The sequence below is a fragment of the Triticum dicoccoides genome, chromosome 7A (assembly GCF_002162155.2).
Source record: "Triticum dicoccoides isolate Atlit2015 ecotype Zavitan chromosome 7A, WEW_v2.0, whole genome shotgun sequence".
In the NCBI taxonomy this organism is placed as follows: Eukaryota; Viridiplantae; Streptophyta; class Magnoliopsida; order Poales; family Poaceae; genus Triticum; species Triticum dicoccoides.
The window spans coordinates 80898711-80920635 of NC_041392.1; the positions used below are offsets into that span (position 1 = coordinate 80898711).

The window sequence follows — 21925 nt, forward strand, 5'->3', positions numbered from 1 at the left end:
TGGAGATGCTCTTATGTTTCAAATAAAAAGTTTGTAATAATGTAGTTTGAGCTGGAGTTTACACATCAGGTACATGCTCAGATAGCATCAGGGGGTAGAGATGCCTGGTGGATAATTCTGTGTTATCAATTTTCACGATCAATGAAAATAGGGAGCTATGCTCCTTGATTCGAAAAAAAAACAATCTACATACGGTTTCAATGAGCACCACATCAAGCTAAAGAACAAACAAACCCCTTGTGAGCTCATTCCCAATCCACCCCAGTCGCCAGGTTCGCTCATCGCTGCGAGATCACCCCCCTTCTCCTTCATTGCCCCCTCAGTTCCTGCCACCACTCGATCTTCCTCATCAAATAGCTCACAAGGGCTCCGATCACAAGTGTTGAAAACCATGGTGCGCTGTCCGGTCGCATAACTTGCAAACGCGGGTGCGCGAGGTCTAGACTAGAAAAAAATTCAAAGAAAACACATGTCTTGCAATTTTTATATAGGTGCCCAACTGCGGACGAGACTTGTCTGCTCCTTCGGCGTGTGCCCATCCGTGCTCCCGTGTACGTGGCTTGATTTAATTGGAACAAAATAAGACCCAGCCCCATCCCCTTAAAATCAGGGAAAGATGATTAGATTAGAAAGAAAGAAAAAAAAGACAACCATAGGATGAAGTGGGAGCACGGATAGGAGCATGGGAAAGGAGCAGGCAAGCCGGATCCCCCAACTGCCGTCTGAATCCTCAATCATTGGACATAAACATAAAAACGTTCCAAACGTAGAAAAGCAGCCACCACACACCACGACCGCACGTTAATAACCTACTAAATCCCCAGGTGTGCATTGCTAGACTAGAAACAGCGACCCCTTGTTGTCCCATCAGCCCGATGACGATGTCCCTCCCGTTCCAATTCAAAAATAGCTCGTCTCACTTAAATTTAGAGGCAGCCAGCCAGGCAGGCCAGTCCAGTTTTGTAATCTTTCACTTCCACTTGCTACTCCAACACAGCAGTCCCATCATCGATCGTGGCGTCCCTCTCAGCTCGTGTCACACCCACACACGTACAAACACAGCGTAACGACAGTTTGCACCTTTCCACGCCCCCTCAGTGGCTCGCCTTGTCCCTTCCGCCGTCTGCACCCGCCGCCGGCCCGGTTCTGTCCGGTATCTCTCGCCCCCCTGCGCCTCGGCATCTTTGCGTCGTCGTCGTCGTCGAGCCGCCGTTGTTCGCTAGCTTCCCTGGCAACAGTTTGGTCTCTTGCGTTGTCCCGGTCTGCTTAGCAGCTTAGATTGACGACGATGCCTTCGACCAGATCGAGCTGTTACGTTTGACCCCAGAATTTTACTACTAGCCCTCCACTCAGTTAGATACTCAGATCACGTACGTACGTATCGTGTCCACCGTATCTTTTCTTTTTCTGCGTATCCCGGAGACACTGCCCAATCAATTTATCCTACGTAGATTTTTTTGTTGTGGCATCGAATCCTACGTACAAATTGACCGACCGCGTATGATACGTGCATGCATGGGCATTGGGCAGCAGATACGCGGAGGAAAGGTTGCGGCTATACATACGCGCGGTGGATCGATCGGTTGGTCGGGTGGAGATTTTCAAGGATCTCTCGTTTCCCAAAATAAAGCACAACTTGACCATCTAAATCGATCCAATTATCATTACTTACTACTTAATCAACCATTGTCATCCGGCAGAGAAGGGAAGGCGACGATGCGATCGTGTACGTAAATGGGGGGAGCGTCGGGTCCCGTGTGTCATTGGCACGTACTTGATTTTTGGTAGCGTAACGGGAGCGCGATTCCCTCCATCCCAACCAGCCAAAAATAAAGAATATCTCCCTCGCAGATCAATCTGTTAAACCGTTGCCTATTACGCAGGGAGATCCTATAAACGGGTAGAGTACGTCTTCTCCCCTTCCCAAAGCCTCGCGTTGGCCGATCCACCTCCCCTCCCCTTCCCTTTCCACCTCCCCTCCTCTTCCTCTTCCAGGACCTTTCCTCACTCTCTCGATCAGTCCACGGGGAGGAGGGTGGCCATGGTGCAAGCCATCGTCGCCGGTGGGAAGACACTGGACCAGCACCGGAGGAGGGTCGTCAAGGAGGAGGAGGCCGCGGCCGTGGCGATGCCGAGAGTCCTTCGCGTCTCGTTCGAGGATCGGGACGCCACCGACTCCTCCAGCGACGACTCGCCGCGGCAGGGACGCCGCTTCGTCGAGGAGATCTGCATCGAGCAGCCGGCGAGGATGACGTCGTCGCCGCAGCCGCAGGCTTCTCCTTTCCGGAGAGGGGCCGTCCTCGGCGCCAAGAGGAGGGCCGACGCTGCGGAGGAACCCAAATTTCGGGGGGTGCGACGCCGGCCGTGGGGGAAGTACGCGGCGGAGATTCGCGACCCCAACAAGGGGGTGAGGGTGTGGCTCGGCACCTTCGACACCGCGGAGGAGGCTGCCATGGTCTATGATAGCGCCGCCCTCCGGCTTCGTGGGCCATCTGCAACAACGAATTTTCCTACTTCGCCATCCCCTTCCGCCGATCCTGATCTTGCTGTCTTGGCTGATGCCGACGGTGATGTTGGCCACCTCCTTGGGGCGGCCACATATGAGGAGTCCAGCGACGAATCGCAATTTGTCGGCTCGCCGGTCTCTGTCCTTAGGCCGCTTGAGGTGGTGGCGTCCACAGTCAATGCCAGCAAACCTGACGAGTCTACCGTTTCCGGCGATTTGAAGATTTCGGTGGACACATGCCGCAGAGGTGGCAACTACTCTCCGTTTTGTAACGTCGATGTTCTCATGCCGCCGGAGGACGAAGACTGCATGTTTCCCGGTCTCTCATTTGCTGCACCATCGATTTTCGACGATGATATGATATCATCACGCCTGGAGTGCTATGCAGATAATGTTGAGTCGGTGAGTTTATTGGACATGGGTGAGCTTCCGGTGTGGCGAGAGGTAGATGTCATCTTTGATGATGCTTTTTCTGCCTAGTGATCAAGAGTTGATCACCTGTATGTATAGATAAGATCCAATTCTTTATTTCACATTACAACTATTTTATAGTCTCATTATTCAGTATATGTAAAAGTCTAAATATTTTGGTGTCACGGTGGATGATGGCCATTTCGTAAAGTCCAATTGAGCAACTTGTCGAGTATGCGGCAGACCAGTTTGGTCAAAGTGGAAATAATTGTATAGTTGCATAATTTTGGAAATTAATGAACTTTTCGTCTTTGCCCTGTTTTTACACCATTATATTTGGGTATGTCTCTAAGTAAATAGAAACTTTATTGTGAATAAGTTTGTAATCACAAATCTAGTGGTACTACTTGCATACGAGGAAACTAAATTTATAGAGACCACAAATTATACTCTTTTCGCATTTTGTTTTGTCATGGTTTGCTCGGTCCGCACAACATTTGTATTATGAGAAATATTCAATGCGAATGGAAATGGGCACATCAGCTCAATGGAGCCGACGGCGTATTGCGTCTGCTTAGAATATTCGTGTTACGGATAGAAACTGAATGTGATGTTCGACCCATCATATTTCCATGATGCTCCCCTCAGAGACATTTACCCCTTTGTTGTATACGATTTTAGTTAAAGCGGTCTCATGCTGCCTATTCATCAAGTCAAAAATGAGATGATATTTACGAAGTAAGGCAAGTTCTGATACTAGCAAACATTACGAGCACCAAATTACATGGATCGGCATGATTTGCACCAAATTGCCGTGATTATCACACAATTAATTATGATTAGCGTTGAAGATGGAGAGCCCCGGCAAATCCCCTCATGTTCGCCTTCACTTGCACATCGTACACCGGTAGGTATATTGCGCGTCACATTTCCTTAAGTATCTCACGTCCTCATTTGTACTCCATTTTGCATCTCCAAATCTCACCCCCTATCTTGGTGATGAGTGAAGCTATGATTACAGTTACATGGATTGGCATAATCTGCACCAAATTGCATGGACTATCATGCAATTAATCATTATTAGCAATAGGATGGCGAGCCCCCACAAATCCCCGCATCCAATCATCTTTGCTTGGACTTACACATTGTACACCGGTACACATTACCACAAGACACAACATTACACTTCAAGTTGTACAATCTTCATGCACGGGCCTTGGTTAGCCGCCGTTGGCTTCCTCACCCCCGTCTCCTGGCGGCGACAATGGCGACCAAGGAGACGGCGGCCACCGACGACGCCCAGATGACGCCGGGGCGGTAGCGGACGAGGAAGTTCTGCATCCTCATGTCGTGGAACCGCCTCACCTTCGCGATCTGCACGTCCATGGCCATGTACACCGACGGGTACGTCGCGTAGCCGTCGATGCGCTTGACCAGCTCGTGCACCTCGGCGCCGGACGCCCCGCCACCGCGCACGGCGCCGGCGCGGCGGAGGATCTTGGCGTCGGCCGCCTCGTCGACGAGCTCGTTCATCATCTGGAAGTAGCGCGTCACCGGCTTGTTCTGCTCCTCGTACTCCCGCGCCAGCAGGTTCCGGGCCACCGTGGCCAGCTTGAAGTCGTACACCAGCGCCGGCAGCTGCAGCCTGGCGGACGCCTCGTCGAACTCCACCGTCGCGCGTCCGTCCTCCCCCGGCGCGATCCGCACGCCAGAGCGGCTCAGCTCCCTGGCCGTCGGCATGCGGGACGTCCTGCCGCCGGCGGCCGCCCCCTTCTCCGCGCCCGGCGGCGCCGGCACCACGCTGGCGCGCAGGAAGTCCAGGAGCGTGATCTCGTGGTTGCCGTCGAACATGCCGCGGTCCACGGCCGGCAGCTGCTTGTTGAAGAAGGGCGAGTAGTACCAGCAGAAGGGCCTGACGACGTCGTCGAAGAAGGTGGCGGGGTTGAAGCCGAGCTTGTACCCCTCGAGGCATTTCCGGAGCCCCTCGAACCTGGCTTCGGCGGCGACGGCGCGTGCCGCGTCCTGGACGTGCTCGACGACGTCGAGGATGAGCTTGAGGGGGAGCTGGTTCTCCAGCTTGATCATGTCCGTGACGATGTCCTGCATGTGCGTGGACTTGAACCCCTCGTCGACGGCGTCGCGCCTGACGCCCGCGGCGGTCTTGACCAGCCTCGTGAGGAAGCCGACGACGAGGAAGACGGCGTCGATCACCTGCTTGTCGTCCGACTCCTTTTCTTCGTCGTGCAGCTCCGCCGTCTTGTTCGGTTTCTCCTCTGAGTCATCTTCGCCGCCGCCCGCGCCGGCTACAAATCAGAGCGTACATGCATGATTAACGCCAAGAAACCGTGCATGTTCCTCTAAATTATGGCTAGGTATCAGTCAATTAAGAAAAAAACTATTTTTTTGCACGGATCTCAAAGTAAGATCTAACGAAGGTGCCATGCGTGCGTGCGTGCTTGCGTACCAATAGGCGTAGCCACGGCAGCCGGTACTTTTTTGAGGGCGTCCGTCACCACCGTGGCCTTGGTCTGCGGTGGGTCGTCGGGGATGCGGGAGCGGCATTCGCGGGCGACCTGGAGGAAGAGGCTGGTGGCGAGGGGCTTGACGCCGTCGTCGACGTGGCTGCCGGTGACGGACTCGTAGACGAGCGCCGCCTTGACCCAGAGGCTGTTGCGGCGGTCGATGCCGCTGCCGCCGTCGCGCGCGAAGAAGACGCTGCGCGGCACGAACTCGGACGGGTTCTCCGCCTTCATCCGCCTGTACGCCGCCGACTCCAGCATCGTCTCCGACGGCGCCATGGACAGACGGACACACACGATGGAGGTAAGCTAGCTGCTGCGCTGGTGTTAGTCGAGGCAATTTTAGAATGAGATGGCCAGAGATGGGGCGCCAAGAGAGATTTATAGGCCGGTTTTTCTAGGACCTGGTGGCGCGCATGTAATTTGCCATGTGCCTGCGGGGACAAGGGAATCGAGGTTGGCGACGACGTACGTCCAACGGGGAAGGATCGATACCTAGTTGACATGACCCGTCCTGGTTTTCTTGTTGGGTCAGGCCTATATGAGGCGGTCACGCCAAGCATAAAGCCATTAGTAGGTTGGTTTGCAGGGGAGGAAGGAAGGATGTGCCAATGCATAGATGCACTTCAAGCCCGACCGTGGCCGTGAGCACAAGGCACACCTGACGTGGGCCCATCGCCCCCTCCTGTCTCGGAAGATTCATCGACGACGCCATTGGTGCATTCCCTCCCTCTTGTCTCGGAAGATTCATCGGCATCATCTCAACACAAGTCGCCATTGCGATGACAACAACAACAACAACAACAACGGAAAGATTTCTAACAGCATTTTTGGGATCTTGTGAAATGGGATCTAAAGAAGCTATTGGATGATTTTCATTCTGGAAATCTAGATATAACAAGACTTAATTATGGAATTATCAGCCTGATACCAAAAGTGCAAGATGCTAAGCAGATACAAAAATTTAGACTAATATGCCTTCTTAATGTTAGTTTTAAAATCGTTACTAAAGTGTTGATGAACATGTTGAGTAGGGTGATCAAACCCATCATCTCCCACACACAAACCGCCTTTATTAAGGGGAGATATATTATGAAGGGAGTGGTGGTGTTACATGACGCCCTAAATACTATTCACCATAAAAAAGCAAAGTGCACTCTTGTTCAAGGTGGACTTTGAGAAAACTTATGATAAGATAAAATGGCCATTTGTATATAAGATGTTGAAACTAAAGAATTGCCCTGGTCAATGGTGTGACTTGGTGATGCACACTATGATTGGAGGGCATGTAGGTGTCAAGGTAAATTATGTGATAGGGCCATATTTTAAAACACATAAAGGGCGGAGGCAAGGAGATTTCATGTATCCCCTGCTATTTGATTTAGCTGTTGATGCCCTAGCTATATTCAGATGGTTTTGTGAAAGGAGTTATGCCCGAGTTTGAAAATAATGGTGTAAACATGTTGTAATATGCAGATGACACCATGTTCTTATAACAAGATGATGAAGAAAGTGCCAAAAATCTAAATTTCATTCTTAGTGCTTTTGAATAGATGCCAGGTCTAACTATAAACTTTCACAAGAGTGAGATATTTTTATTTGGAGAGGCCATCAATAAAACAACAATTTATCAGGAAATTTTCACTTGTGAACTTGGGAAAATTCCATTGAAACACATAGGGTTACCTATTTCTGATGTAAGGCTAGGAAATAAATTTTGGAAGATTGTACTGAGAAAATTGAAAAAAGATGTGTTGGCTGGCAAGGGAGACTTCTAAATGTGGCAGGTAGAGTGGTCTTGGTCCAATCCTGTTTATCTAACATTCCAATGTATATGATGTCTTTCTATCTCTTGCATGTTGGCATTAGGAAAAAAGCTGACTTCTTCAGAGCTAGACTAGTCCGACAGGAGAACGAGGACAAAAAGAAATACTACTTCATCAATTGGAAAACATGTTGCCTCCCAAAAAACATGGGAGTTTGGGGATTTTAAATCTAGAACTAATGAATAATGCTCTATTAGCTAAATGGTTTTGGAAATTAGAAACTGAAGAAGGAATATGGATTGATATTTTACTTAATAAGTATGTGGAGGGCAAATGCATCTATGGCATTAAGAAAAAACCTGGAGATTCTCAATTTTTGGGGAGCCTTTTGTAGGTGAAAATTTTATATTATCAACATGTTAAGAAACAGTTAGGGGATGGCAGAAATACTAGGTTTTGAGAAGATTGGAGGTTGGGCTCCGAACCTTTAAAAGAGGCTTATCCCACCTTATACAATGTTAGTTTTAATCATGATATCTCTGTTGCAGAGACTGTTGAAATGGGATGGAATAATTTTACTTTTAGAAGAAGTTTACTTGGGGGCAAAGCCGAGTTGTGGGCTAGCCTCAAATCAAGATGTGAGGAGATTAGAATGCATGGAGGCAAGGACAAGCCTATGTGGATGCTTGCCAATGATAGAAAATTCTCTGGGAAATCTTTATATCTTTTCCTTATGAAAACTGATGTGGGTTTCCTACACAAGTTTCTATGGAAAATTAAAATTCCAGCCAAGATTAAAATGTTCTTTTGGTTGAGGGTGCGTAAAAGCATTCTAACCAAAGACAACTTAATCAGAAAAGGGTGGACAGGGAAGAAAGAATGTGTCTATTGTGGACAGGATGAAACTATTGATCATCTGTTTTTTAACTGTCTGTTGCCAGACTTATATGGAACTTAATTAAATGTCCATTTGATTTGAGATCAACCCCTAGTGAGTTAGATTTTTTTTTGCGGGATGATTGTCTGAACAGATGGTTGAAAACTTTTCAAAAGTCAGAGAAAAAAAAATCAATCCTTGTGCTATATTCTGGTCCATCTGGAAATGCAGAAATGACATTATTTTTAGATCAAAAACAAATTCATGATCCCATGATCCTGGTAAGACTAATGTGTAATTGGATCGTTGATTGGCCTATTTTGCGGATAAAACCCAAAGAAAGAGCTACTGATGTTGGGGGCAAGAATAATCAAGCTGGTAGCAAGCGAAATATATCGAGCGTCGCAGGGTGGAGACCAGGGTGCAGAGACTAGATAACTGAAGGAAAAAACAGCGGCGGGTGATCTTCTCTTCACCTTCACAGTGGCGTTGACAGGATGCAGACCTCCTCTGTCTGCTTGCCTCTTCAGCGACCTGTGCTTTGCGTGTCTGCTGCATTTTTACTGTCGGGCTTTGTCCCTTCGTTTGTGGATTATGTTCGGTCATGTCGCCTGAATCTTTAAGCTTTTTAGCTGCTGTTGGATTTAGTAGTTTATAAGTAGATCTGAACCCGAGACCTGCGCTGGATGCTGTTATTTTGATGGTTTCGTTAATGAAATCGGAGGGAACCCCCTCTTTTGATAAAAGAAAAATAACAAAACAAAAACAACAGCAGCAAAGATAAATAAAATTCTCCAACAGGTCAAAAATTTGTCAGCTAAGGACAAGACAACATACACAGAAGGGAACAAACTTCACAATCACTAAGGCTAAAGAGTCACCAGTTGGTTTCAGATTTCAGCTGTAACACGGACCGAGAGGCTGCAAGCTGAGTGCAACTTTGCTGTTGCAGCACCCCCTTCCTTATTCCCCAAAACTGTAACTGTCATCCACCCGAAGCTGTCACCGCCGCAGCAGCACAGCCATCATTTACTCTCGAACCGGCGAACCAAGCAAGCAGGCGCATTGCCACTATTGTAGGAGGACCGCGTTCCACGCAATGTACAGGGGTATCCTTCCGGGCCGCGGAAGGATGAGGAACATGTCTTCTGAGCTCAAGGAGACTGCCGCTTCGACCTCCCCAGTCCCTGTCTACATGACATATGGCTGGTCCACGAAGGCCCATTCGAAGATCTGCTCGTACTGCTCGGCGGCATGGTCCCACGTATGGTCTTTTGTCATGCCTCGCTTCATGAGCCCCTCCCAGGACGGCTTGTGCTCCCTGAATGTCGACATCGCGGTTCGCAATGCCTGCAAAAGTGTCGAACAAGGTAACTTTTACACGAATCGTAGACACCAGGCGCCATTCTGGCCCCCATCGGAGAACCAAAGTATGGTATGAGTTATCGTCACAAAATATAAATTAGCAGAACACAAGCAAAATGCCTCAGGGCAATCGACTATACCATTAGTATAGACAAAGTGAGTCCATCAGGTTGTCTATACACAAGGGGCACTAAGGTACCATGCTACAGCCAAGATCGATCCTATAACCGGACAAGAGCTCAGCAAAAACTTACCCACAACATCTTGTCCACGGTTAGCGGTGAGAACGCCCACCTGCAGGTACAGAACAGTAACATTTAATCATCACAAGTTGATTTATTTGGCGCAATGTACCCCGAAGACGTTGCAAAAAGATACACTGAAAGTTAGCTAAAATTGAGCAGTGCGTACCCTGTACCCTCCTCTCCTTTTGCACCAAAAGGGTTGAAGGTCTCGACTGTGTCCTGTTGAATACACGAGACAATTAGAACATTTGCATTGGAGCCAACAAAACTAGAATTTTCAGGGCAGCTGTCTTACTCGGAGGCCCCCAGTTCCATGAACTACAGGAACTGTGCCATATTGCATAGCATATAGCTGATTAAGACCGCAAGGTTCGAATCTGGATGGCATTAACAATATATCGCAACTGCACAAAAAGACATATTTTTTAAAACATTATGATATATCTAAGCTGAAAAAGAAGGTCTTATTAGAAGTTCTCTGCATACCCTGCAGTTATTCTGTGGGAAACTGGAACACTAAATCCAACCCAACCACGGAATTTATCCTTGTAGCTCGACTCGGTAGATCTCATCCAGCCTTCAAAAACTGGATCCCCAGATCCAAGCATGACCTGTAAAAATAAGAGTAAAAGGATACCACTGATCGACTGGATCTAGCTGGCTACAAACTGCTAAAATCACCCTGGGTCCCCCTTCTCTTAGTCTTCAGGCAATGTTGAAACAAGAAATGTTGGAATGGAGATGAGAGCATATGACATGTCTGCAGTTCACCAAGCCAATTTTATTGTAGAATATGTTTGTTGCGCGCATGCATATGTTTGTATACCAAAACATGTTGTTGAGTGTGTCACATAGACTACAGGATAGTTCAGCTATAGTGGCACTGCATGGTCAGTGCTACACATATATTTATTGCTTCCAGCTTTGTTTCAGAACTTGCAGTCGCACTTTACTGAATAGCATTAAAATTCTCACGGAAGCAATAGCTGGAACTTATGTTTGTATTATACTACCCCACACCTATGTTTGATTCACACTCTAGTCTCAAGCAAAAGAATATGGACTTACAAACTGCACGTCCTCCCTCATGAGATCTGGAATGGCCATTTTAATGAGGTCAATGCCTTTCTGGTAATCCAGTCTTCCAATAAAGCCAATCTGTGAATCAAGCTAATGAGATGATTGGCAAGTTTTTTTTTAGGGATTTAAAAAAAAATATTAGGGGTTGGTATCTAACCAGAGGAACATCCTCCCTTACAGGTAAACCCAGCTCCTTCTGCAATTCAGCTTTACATTTGGCCTGACAAGTATACCAAACCACATAGGATTAGTTAGTGCGAACATCATGGGAAGCAAACTAGCAAAGAAAAAAAAGTACTAGATCACATATACTCCCTCCGGCCTCCGTTCCTAAATAGTTGTCTTTTTAGAGATTTCAAATGGACTACCATATACGGATGTATATAAGACATATTTTAGAGTGTAGATTCACTCATTTTGCTCCGTATGTAGTCACTTGTTGAAATCTCTAGAAAGACAAATATTTAGGAACGGAGGGAGTACATGTTATATATAGGGTACTATCCACACACCTTTCCAGAGAGGTCATCGACAGAATAATGATGAGGGAGACACTTGTCCGTGGTGGGGTTCCAATCATTAATATCAATTCCATTTACAATTCCTGCATACCCAAAGAGCAAACTGAATTAATTCTTGCAACCCATCCATCTATTTCTGTAAATATGTTTCAGAAGAAGATAAGTGGATTCAAATATAGTTACCATTCAATACACTTTTTCGGGAACTTAAGAGCTCATTGAGGCCCTGTCCACCTTCAGCAGTTGTGACCTCCCATGAATAACCCTAGAAACAAAAGATTAAATTATTTCTTAATTGGGTGAAAGACAGGGCAATTGAACTGAAGAACATACCGCAAGAAAAAAGAGAAGTGTGAGTATTTCACCTGACTGACGGTCACAATTCGATCTGCTGTCACAACTGCTCCTTTCAAAAAGTTAACTGCCTCACCCTTGTCAAGGGCATGCCTCCTTGCCCATTCTGGAAATACCCATTCTAAAGCTCCATACCATTCAGGTGGCAATCCCAGATCAGGATATGTACTTGCAGGCTCCACACCCTAATGACATTGAAATAACATACAGTATGACGATACGAGTGAACCGACATACAAAGCCATGTACAGATAATGAAAAGTGATAGACCCAAACCTGATGTGCTAAATTATGTATAACAAGAGTGCTGCGGGAATCTCTGTAAACACCGTATGGTCTATATTTTGCAGCAAGAAGGCTGGATAAAAATGACTGATGTCAGCAACAAAGTTGATTACGTAATGAAAACCAATTTAACATGCAACACTGGCGACAAAAAAAGGGAACACGACATGGTAAACAGCACAAGAGCAAAAGGAAATATGCATCTAACATCGACAGTTGTACAAGGTAAGCCCGCTAGCCAACATCAAGCAGCTACAATTTACCATCTGAAATTGCCCGAAACAAGTAGCGTCCAAACATGCTGAACCATATTCCCCGAGTGAATAAATGAATTGCCCCATAAGCCTCAAGTGGTTCTGACATGTCCTAATTCCTAAAACGCATGCACCATGATCTCCCCAAAACACATGCATATCATGACCGTTACTTTTATAGGTGTAACTGCAAATTACGGTGTGAAAGCTTAGGTGGTACCCAGGGTCCGCAAGATACTAAAATCATCAAAACATGCAATTTTCAGATTATCTGAAAACTGGTGGCAGCAGACCACCAGTCCACCCCCTCAGCCGCGAGAAATGGTACATCTCCGGTGATCATGCTCATAGCTTGGTCGATTTGGAAGCAGCTCAACACGGTCATCTTCGATGAATCGACCTTGCGCAGTCTAGCATTACTAGCTTACTTGACACAATCAAGGGTGAGGCCCGGCTGTGAGTGAAGGCAGGGGCAGTGGGGCTTGCACCGCTTCTTCCAGCAGCGGCTAGTTCTCAGGGGTGCGGTGTTGTAATTTTGGGTCCCCTCTTTGGGATTGTACATAAACTCTTTTTCTATCAATGCATCGAGACACAAAGCTTTAGGCATTTTCTCGGGGGAAAATCAGATTAGCTACAAACTAGTGAAGTGCAATCTCTGAACTTGTAAATCTCAAAACACATTATGTTTGCCACAATAAATTGTTGACTAAAGCTAAAGATGATTGACTGAGGAAATCCTTAAGAGTTATTCACTCCGGTAACTTTTAGACGCCATAAGCATATATGCAATATAAGGACAGACATGAAAAAAGCATAAAAGAAATGCAGTACAACGTGGGCACAATGCAAAGCAGAGAATGAATAAAGGATTGGACTTTCAGATCCAGAAACAACATACACTGGCACAAGGCTGGCATGCCAATCGTTCACAACAAACATGCAATTCTGTCCATAAATATATCCTCCCAATTCAAGGATTAGTGGGGCCTCGCATGCAGCATAGCAAAGGAGTGTGTATCTGAACTGCACGACATAGAGCAGCCGGTCAGCTAGGTGGTACAACTTACGGCTTAGTCAACTAGGAGCTTAGTATAACAGTGTAATGTACCTGATTATCACCAAAAGCACCAAAATTATCTCCATATAAACTTCCTGGTCTATGATATGACGGATGATCGACAAACACCTGAACAAAAGTGTTGATTGAAATTAGAATAAAAATAAATAGCCAAAATAAACGCAAGCATTGGGCACTTGCTGTTTAGAATAAGAAGTAAACTTATGAACAACTTAACAACGTATATGTCAACGTAGGCACTCTTGTAAGGAGCAAAAAAAGTATCATTGGACAAAAATATCACCAGACGATCTGTGGATGGAAAGCCACTGTTTTCGAAGTTCCTGATAGCTTCTAAAATGATCTTCATTTAGCAAAACAATGCCAATAGTTTGGGGTTCTGTCAGTCACAAGGCCCCCCTCACCTTTTGGTGTTGCTGCCTTAGCATGCTTTTTTTGGTTCTTTTGCCATTGTTAGCTCTTTGAAATAAGTTTGTTGCTTTCTATCTATATGACAACAGAGTGCTTGCCTTTTGTTAAGGGACAAAAATGTCTTCCTTGCACCCACATTTTCTCCTTAGAACAATGATGGTGCACTGAATGCACAGTACTCCCATGATTGAGGCAAAGATAAATGTATACTCTAAGTGCAATTGGCAGAATAAAATTGGTACTTTATGATTTTACACCTTATTCACATGAAGTGCTTGGTGCAAACAGAAATGCAAAATCATGTGCAAGCAGTGGCGGCACTGCGTGGCTGTGGGCTCAGCCAACCTACAATTTTTTCAATAAAATAAACTTTAGTTTTCAAATTCCACGTATTAATCCCTGAAAGTTAAAGGCACCGACACCAAAAATACTAGGCACATGCATGAATTCCATGGATATATCATATTTTGACCGTCATGCGCAGGAGTACAAGGGAAATAACAAGAAAGTATGGAAATCACATATGTCTTTGCAGGGCTAAAAGGAAGTGTAAACAAGGATAAACAATTGCTACAATTCAACAGAGAATAATAAGGCGATTGTATACCCACCCAATCGACCTTGTCTCTATACTCATGAAAAAAGGTGACTTCATGTGATCCCCCAAAGCATGGAATCTGAATGTGCTTCGCAGTGTATAATGCCTTTGCATAGTTTTTATCAGAGGACCCATTCAAGTATCTTGGCATTACAACCATCACACGGTGACCACGAGCAGCAAGAGCAATTGGTAACGAACCACAAACATCTCCCAGCCCCCCTGACTTTGCATAAGGAGCAGCTTCACCAGTCACAAACACGATGCTACGTGTAATTTTAGCTTGAGGTTGCTCGTTCGCATCCATGATCTCAGAATCCTGCTCACTTGCAGTCACAATTATGCTGTCGATGGAATCCTCAGCAATCCCTGGTTGCAAATGGAAAATATTCATATGGTATATTTGTCAAGACCAGTGTGAGGACATATATTAGCAGAACATGATTAATTAATACACAGAAGATCACATTCTTTAAAAATTGCGTGACAATAGGTTAGCAATAACAAAAATGGCGTAACCTGCATTCTGTTCTCAGCTACTCCCTCCATTCCGAATTACTTGTCTTGGATTTGTCTAGATACGGAGGTATCTAGCACTAAAATGAGTCTAGATACATCCGTATCTAGACAAATCCAAGACAAGTAATTCAGAACGGAGGGAGTAGATGCCAAATTCAGGATGTCTAATATACTCCCTCCGTTCCTAAATATTTGTCTTTCTAGAGATTTCAACAAGTGACTACATACGGAGCAAAATGAGTGAATCTACACTCTAAAATATGTCTATATACATCCGTATGTGGTAGTTCATTTAAAATCTCTAAAAAGACAAATATTTAGGAACGGAGGGAGTACTACACAGCAAACACAAAGTAGCAGCCCAACGAAGAGTCTAACAGAGAGTGAGCTGGGCCTAGTACTCTGCAAAGCACACATGATCCCAGCCTCCCAGTTGCCCATGTGACTTACTGCGTGGGCCTCCCATTTCATTGAAAAACAAGACAGTTATACAAGGGTCTTCAATTTCGATACTACTTCTGTACTCAAAGGTGGAAGCTCCTTCTAGTTCCTGTAATATAAAACAGAAAGGAGCATTGCATTCCTTGAAGGGGTGCTCATCTGTCATGTCCACTATGATTTTTGTAAAATCAGCTGAGTGCTGAGAATATACTATTGGAGACTGATAAACCCAATGTGATGTTAAGATTTCCCACTAATAAGTACAGGGAGTCGCACCATTTTCGGTAATGATACCAGGCCAAGCAAAAGACAAACTCCTCAATTTAACTACGTTCCCAACGTGCGTGCACTTGGCCCAGCCTTTTCAGTCTTCTTTCTAGTAGCAGTACTAAATTACGATACCAGTCCAGTGATGTGTCTGCTGAGACCCAACCACGTGCACAGGCCCCGACACCTCGGCGGTGCACCGCTATCGTATCGACACGCCACCCCAATCAATCATCTCACGATCCAATGAAACGTCTAGAAAAATCTACTGATCTGCCCGCGTCGGTCTGGATTTCTATCTACTTTCCATCTGTACGATCGATGAACAACGAACATATACTCCGCGGTATACATCCGCCCAGAAGAAATCGGCTGAACCGCGGTACCTTCGAGCAGGAGGTCGGGGGCGAGCTCCCCCACGCCGGCGTCGGGCAGGGGCGGCTGCGTCGGGGCCGGCGACTGGGCGGGCGCGGGCGGGGGCGGCGCGAGGAAGCCTGGCACGACGGGCGGGGCCAGCTGCTGCTGCGCGGGGCCCTCCCTGCTGAGCTCGGCGACGTAGCGGCCCCGCGCCACGCGCCGGAGCCGCGCGCGGACGACGCACGCGGTCGCCCGGTGCGCCGGATCGGCGCGCAGGCGCACGCTGGGGGCGAGGCACCCGGCGCCGACGCCCGTCGCCGCCATCTGGAGGTGAGCCCGCAGAAAACAGGAGGCGGGCGGAGGTGCGGACGGAAGGTGGATCACCCCGCTCGGTGCTGGGCCGGGGCGAAGCCTCTCTCTCTCTCTCTCTCTCCCACTGCGGTGCTGCTGCTGCTGCCGCGGGGCGCGCTCCCCGGGGTTTTAGTGCGCTGCCTGCAAAAGCGGATCGGGGGGTTTGCCTGCGCTGCCGCGCCGAGGCCGTCCGAGGTGGTGATGGGCGGGGCGCGGGAGAGGGAGAGAGAGAGAGGAGTGGAGTGGCGCGGACGGACGGACGGAAGAGCAGCTGCGGTTTTCAGTGGCTGTGTGCGGCCCGTGCCTCCGTTGCCATATCTGGCTGGCTGTTGTCACGGTTTGCTCGTGAGCGGCGCGTGGTATTTTTTTCGGTTGGGCTTCTTTTTGTTTGCGTGGAGTGCCGACATGTAGCAGCGTACGCCGGCGAGAAGAGAGCTGGGCCGTGCAAAATGAGAGGATGCCTCGCACGCGAAAATGGATCCAGACGATCCTCGGGGAAGAAAAAACGAAGATGGATCCAGACGGTTGCGTGGTTTTTTCTTTTGTGAATAATTGCGTGGGTTTTCGTACTAGTGAAACTCGAATTCTCGCAAAAAAATAAGTGCTAGTGAAACTCTTTTGTTTTCAGTTCAAAACTCTCTTCTTCTTTTTTCGTGAGAAAAGATATATATTACCAAAGTTCATCGATCGGAAGTACAAAGCATCTCTAAAATAATAAAAATTACATCAAGGTTCCGAGAGCACCGAACGTCCACTACTGCCGCCAGAACGAGCGGCCGACGCGCCGCCGTCGCCGCTCCCCTATCGGATCCGGCTTGGCCTTGTCGATAACAGTCGCGAAGTCTTCGTGCATCTGCCCTTAAGCAGTGGCGGATCCAGGAATTGAACTTAGCCGGGGCGAAACATTTTATGGACAAATGCAAGTCCGCTCAATTTTTACGGAGAACTGTTAACACGGAATCTTGCTACATGAATCATTCATTTCATGGCCCAAAATGTCTAATTCCATGACTAAAGATACATACAATAGGTGAACAAGTTGCGTATCAATATATATCTTAGCACAAATATGCCAACAGTTTGAAACAATGGATAACAAAAATATTTACTCTAAGTTGTAAGTATATGAGGAGGGTTTGATACATGGCCTCTACACTCTCTCAAGCCATGATAATGTTCTATGATCTTCTATCATCAATCTCCATTTTTTTCCCAAGTGTCGGATCAGGCTCAGTGTCAGCTCAACTAAATCCTAGAATAGAAACCCTGATTAGACACAAGGACTGTTAGACACTTCAAGTTCATGAACAGAAGCTTCTAAAGTGTTTGCATTAGAGGCTTCAATAGTTCAATGGTCACTTGAGATTCAGTAGTTGGGGGAGCGAGTTTCAAAATAGCCAGCAATTGGTTTCACTTTTTTTATAGATTCCGTACATTACAACATCACCATGTTCACTAATTGGCTACAAAACGAAGGTCAATATCAGTAAGAAAATGAATTGGACTGTCCGTTGGTGTGTACCTGCTGGTTGCGCTTTCTAATTTTGCAAAATGCAGCTGACCGTTTGTACGAGCTGGATGCTGTGTCGCTGCTGCTTCCTCCCATGCCGGCCGCATCCGGGACTACTTGTTTTGGTTCGCCCATCCGCCGATCTGGATCAGGTGCCCGGTGCCCGGCGGCCGGCAGCCGGCGAGGCGGAGCTCTGTGGTGTGGCGGCGACGGCTAGGTTACGCTCGTTGTCTGCCTCGCTCGATTGGAGAGTGCTTGGCGGCATCGTCACTCCGATTGTCAGACAGGTATCTTTGGGCCCTCTCGGTAATGCACATCACATAAGCCTTGCAAGCATTGCAACTAATGTGTTAGTTGTGAGATGATGTATTACGGAACGAGTAAAGAGACTTGCCGGTGACGAGATTGAACTAGGTATTGGATACCGACGATCGAATATCGGGCAAATAACATACCAATGACAAAGGGAACAACATATGTTGTTATGCGGTCTGACCGATAAAGATCTTCGTAGAATATGTAGGAGCCAATATGGGCATCCAGGTCCCGCTATTGGTTATTGACCGGAGGCGTGTCTCGGTCATGTCTACATTGTTCTCGAACCGTAGGGTCCGCACGCTTAACATTACAATGACAGTTATTATGAGTTTATGTATTTTGATGTACCGAAGGTTGTTCAGAGTCCCGGATGTGATCATGGACATGATGAGGAGTCTCGAAATGGTCGAGACATAAAGATCGATATATTGAAAGCCTATATTTGGACATCGGAATGGTTCCGGGTGAAATCGGGATTTTACCGGAGTACCGGGAGGTTACCGGAACCCCCCCGGGGGGTTATTAGGCCTACATGGGCCTTGAGGGAAAAGAGAGAAGGAGGCAGGAGGTGGCCGCGCGCCCCTCCCCTTCCTAGTCCGAATAGGACAAGGGAAGGCCCCCCCCCCTTTTCCTTCCCCTCTTCCTCCTCTTTCCCCCCTTCTCCTTCTCCAACTAGGAAAGAAGGGAGTCCTACTCCCGGTGGGAGTAGGACTCCCCCCTGGCGCGCCCCTCCTTGGCCGGCCGCCCCCTCCCCTTGGCTCCTTTATATACGGGGGCAGGGGGGCACCCTAGAACACACAAGTTGATCTTCGTGATCGTTCCTTAGCCGTGTGCGGTGCCCCCCTCCACGATATTACACCTCGGTCATATTGTAGCGGTGCTTAGGCGAAGCCTTACGACGGTTGAACATCAAGATCGTCACCACGCCGTCGTGCTGACGGAACTCCTCCCCGAAGCTTTGCTGAATCGGAGCCCGGGGAGCATCATCGAGCTGAACGTGTGCCAAGAACTCGGAGGTGCCGGAGTAACGGTGCTTGGATCGGTTGGACCGGGAATACGTATGACTACTTCCTCTATGTTGCGTCAACGCTTCCGCTTCGGTCTACGAGGGTACGTAGACAACACTCTCCCCTCTCGTTGCTGTGCATCACCATGATCTTGCGTGTGCGTAGGAATTTTTTTAAAATTACTACGTTCCCCAACAAAACAGCATGGGCCATTTGGAGCATTGGGCTCCACAGGCCTTCAGGCAGTGGGCTGGGTGTTAGCGAACGAAAAAATAGCAGTGAAAAAATAGCACTGAAGATCAACATGATTACATGACCTTCAACTGCAGAAGGTTAGTCAATAGCAGTAAAGTGAATGTTTCGATGCTCACCTGGTAATCTATGTGGCAAATCGGAACCTCATGTCGTGTGGAAGACCTCGTTACTAATGGAATCGGGCTTCTCGACGTCGATGACAGTCGGAGCAGAGGAACGGCGCGCAGAAGCTCCACAACCTGACATTCTAGGTGGCCGGTGACCTAATGGCGGACAGCATGCGTCCCAGTCGTGTCTAGAGGCTCGGAGCAGAGGACCAGGATGCACCCAACTCGATTCGTATTGCTCGTCAACGACCTGGGGTAGGGTGCAATGAAATTGCGCCCGGACCACGTCCCAACACCTAGGGAGACGCCGACGGTCGGCCGAAGCGGCGTAGCGCGTGCTGGTGGATGGGCGGCATGAGCAGGATGGTGTGCTCTGAAGCAGGGCGACGCGCGAGCGAGACGGCGGCCACGGTGAATGGCGGCGCTGGCCTCGAGATGGCGGCAGGATCTGGCCGGGCAGCAGAGGAGGCGTACAGGGGTGGCCACGGTGAATGGCAGCGCTGGCCTCGAGGTGGCGGCAGGATCTGGCCGGGCAGCTGAGGAGATTTTCGAAAGGTTCATCTTTTCAATAAATGTTTGTGAATTTTAAAAACATCTCTTTATTTCAAATGTTGTTCATCTTTTTCCAAAATGAAAGAAAATTGGAAAAACTTTTCGGGATTTCAAAAATTGCTCATGTTTTAATTTTTTTTTTGCAATTAATAAATATTAATTTTTTTTGGAAAATTTCGAGAAAAAATAAAAAAGGTTTTGAATATGCTTCTAAAAAATTGTTCTATTTCTATTCTCCTTTGTCAGTTCCTTTCTCTTTCTCTTTTATTTTTTTGTTATTTCCTTCTTTATTTTTATTTTTTATTTGAAGTAAAAAGTTTATAAAAATGTTCATAAGTTCAAACAATTTCAAATATTCAAGTAAAAGTCCGAATTCCTAAATTTTGTTCCTGTATTGAAAATGTTCAAAACTTTTTAAAAATCTCCATTTCGGAATTGTCTCAACATTCAATAAATCTTCTATTTTTTAAAGAAATTGGTGTTTTCAAAATATCTTGGAGATTTTTTTTACAAAAATTACATTTTATAACATGTTTCATATTTTCAAGAATTCATGTTTTATTGAAATGTTCACAAATACAAAATAATATTTTCGTCTAAGAAAACATTTTCTAAAATTGTTTTGATTGTTCCCTTTTAAAAAATTAAAATTCAAAAATATTTTTGTTTTTATAAAGTTTTCATGTTTTCAAAACATTGTTTGTCAATTTCAAAAAATATTAATGTTTCTAATTTTCTTCGTGTTTTTTCCAAAAATATTGGAATTTTAGAAAAAACGTTTGCATTTTTTGTAATTGTTCGGGATTTAAAACATTGTTCATGTTTCCAAGAATATTCATCAATTCAATTTTTTTAATGTTCAAAAAAATATTTCTAATCTGACTCTATAGTATATTCTTAAATATTCTCACTGGCCATTGGTTAGCGGTGCACATTTGTTCTATGTTGTTTAAATATAAATGAAAGAAATTGTGGACACGTGCCAATAATAGAGAATATGTTGTTTGGCTTTAATTATAGCAAAATTATTGGCACTTGAGCACTAAAATAATAGAAGAGAATAAACCCTCAAAAAGAAGGGACATTCATGCCTGATTATGCCAATGAAATGGGATTTATGTGCTGTTATTAATAATCCACCCTGTTATGCCATCGTAGGATAGAGTGGTCGAAACAACCGTGTCCCGAAGGTCATCGCGCAGCCACCAAATGAGGAAGCAGGCACAACACCAAGATGAAGGTCGACCCGGAGGAAAAATGGCATGAGTTGGGTGCTTGCCATCCGCTGGCCAACCCCACCTCTATCAAGATTTCACGTGTCAAACATGTCCAACGAGAAGACTATAACTCCCTGCTCTGTCGCCAACCATTGTGGAGACCTTTGTCTGAATGAAACGTCAATTATATTTCCCGTTGCTTCTCGCAAAAAAAAACTCTCCCGTTGCAACGCACGGGCATATGTGCTAGTACAGATATAATTAGGATTTGCATAATTACTTTCTTCCATGCAGTACAGGGCATCTTAGATCAAACATATGCAAGTTTTGCAACCTCAATATTGTGGATCTGCACAAGTAGCATTAGTAGCTAGTGCCCACACCTGCTAATTAGAGGAAGCAAGAACCTGCGAAGTAGTAGCGTAGTACTTACCTGCAAGCCATCGCATCGGTGCCGTCGGGTGCAGGAACTCTTCTACAGGTGGCGCAGAGGAAGAACACATCTGCTAATGGAGGAGCTTCTACGTTGTCGCGGCGTGGTGGAGTCTTTGTTGCCGGCCGTGTGGAGGACGGAGGAGTCGCTGTCGGTCGCGTGGGGGACGGGCGTCGAGCGACACAGGAGAGGCGGCCGGGCAGCCGTGGACGGTGAGGCGCGAGGGAGGTGGATGGGAGGCCAGGGCCGCAAGGGGCTGTCGGTGAGGATCGGCGCCGGAGAGCAGGGCCGTATGGAGAGGTGGGGATCATCACTGGCAAG

At 46.8% G+C, this 21925-nt stretch overlaps 3 protein-coding genes across 3 annotated transcripts; 1 reads left to right on the top strand and 2 right to left on the bottom strand.

Moving 5' to 3' along the window:
- Window positions 1-1946: 1946 nt before the first annotated feature.
- On the top strand, window positions 1947-3175 carry LOC119332491 (ethylene-responsive transcription factor CRF1-like). The gene has a single exon (XM_037605670.1). It carries the CDS (start codon window positions 2042-2044, stop codon window positions 2984-2986), a length of 945 nt encoding a protein of 314 aa, XP_037461567.1. The 5' UTR covers window positions 1947-2041; the 3' UTR covers window positions 2987-3175.
- Window positions 3176-4028: 853 nt separating this feature from the next.
- On the bottom strand, window positions 4029-5766 carry LOC119328271. The gene is made up of 2 exons (XM_037601286.1): window positions 5382-5766; window positions 4029-5220 (listed from the first exon to the last, which is right to left on the bottom strand). Exons 1-2 carry the CDS (start codon window positions 5713-5715, stop codon window positions 4157-4159), a joined length of 1398 nt encoding a protein of 465 aa, XP_037457183.1. The 5' UTR covers window positions 5716-5766; the 3' UTR covers window positions 4029-4156.
- A 3354-nt stretch (window positions 5767-9120) lies between these two features.
- LOC119332719 (starch synthase 1, chloroplastic/amyloplastic-like) lies at window positions 9121-16493 on the bottom strand. Its single transcript, XM_037605871.1, has 15 exons — window positions 15884-16493; window positions 14284-14639; window positions 13292-13369; window positions 13082-13206; window positions 11921-12002; window positions 11656-11829; window positions 11474-11555; window positions 11282-11373; window positions 10927-10989; window positions 10758-10847; window positions 10176-10300; window positions 9985-10093; window positions 9856-9908; window positions 9699-9738; window positions 9121-9429 (listed from the first exon to the last, which is right to left on the bottom strand). Exons 1-15 carry the CDS (start codon window positions 16176-16178, stop codon window positions 9271-9273), a joined length of 1923 nt encoding a protein of 640 aa, XP_037461768.1. The 5' UTR covers window positions 16179-16493; the 3' UTR covers window positions 9121-9270.
- Between the last annotated feature and the right edge of the window lie 5432 nt (window positions 16494-21925).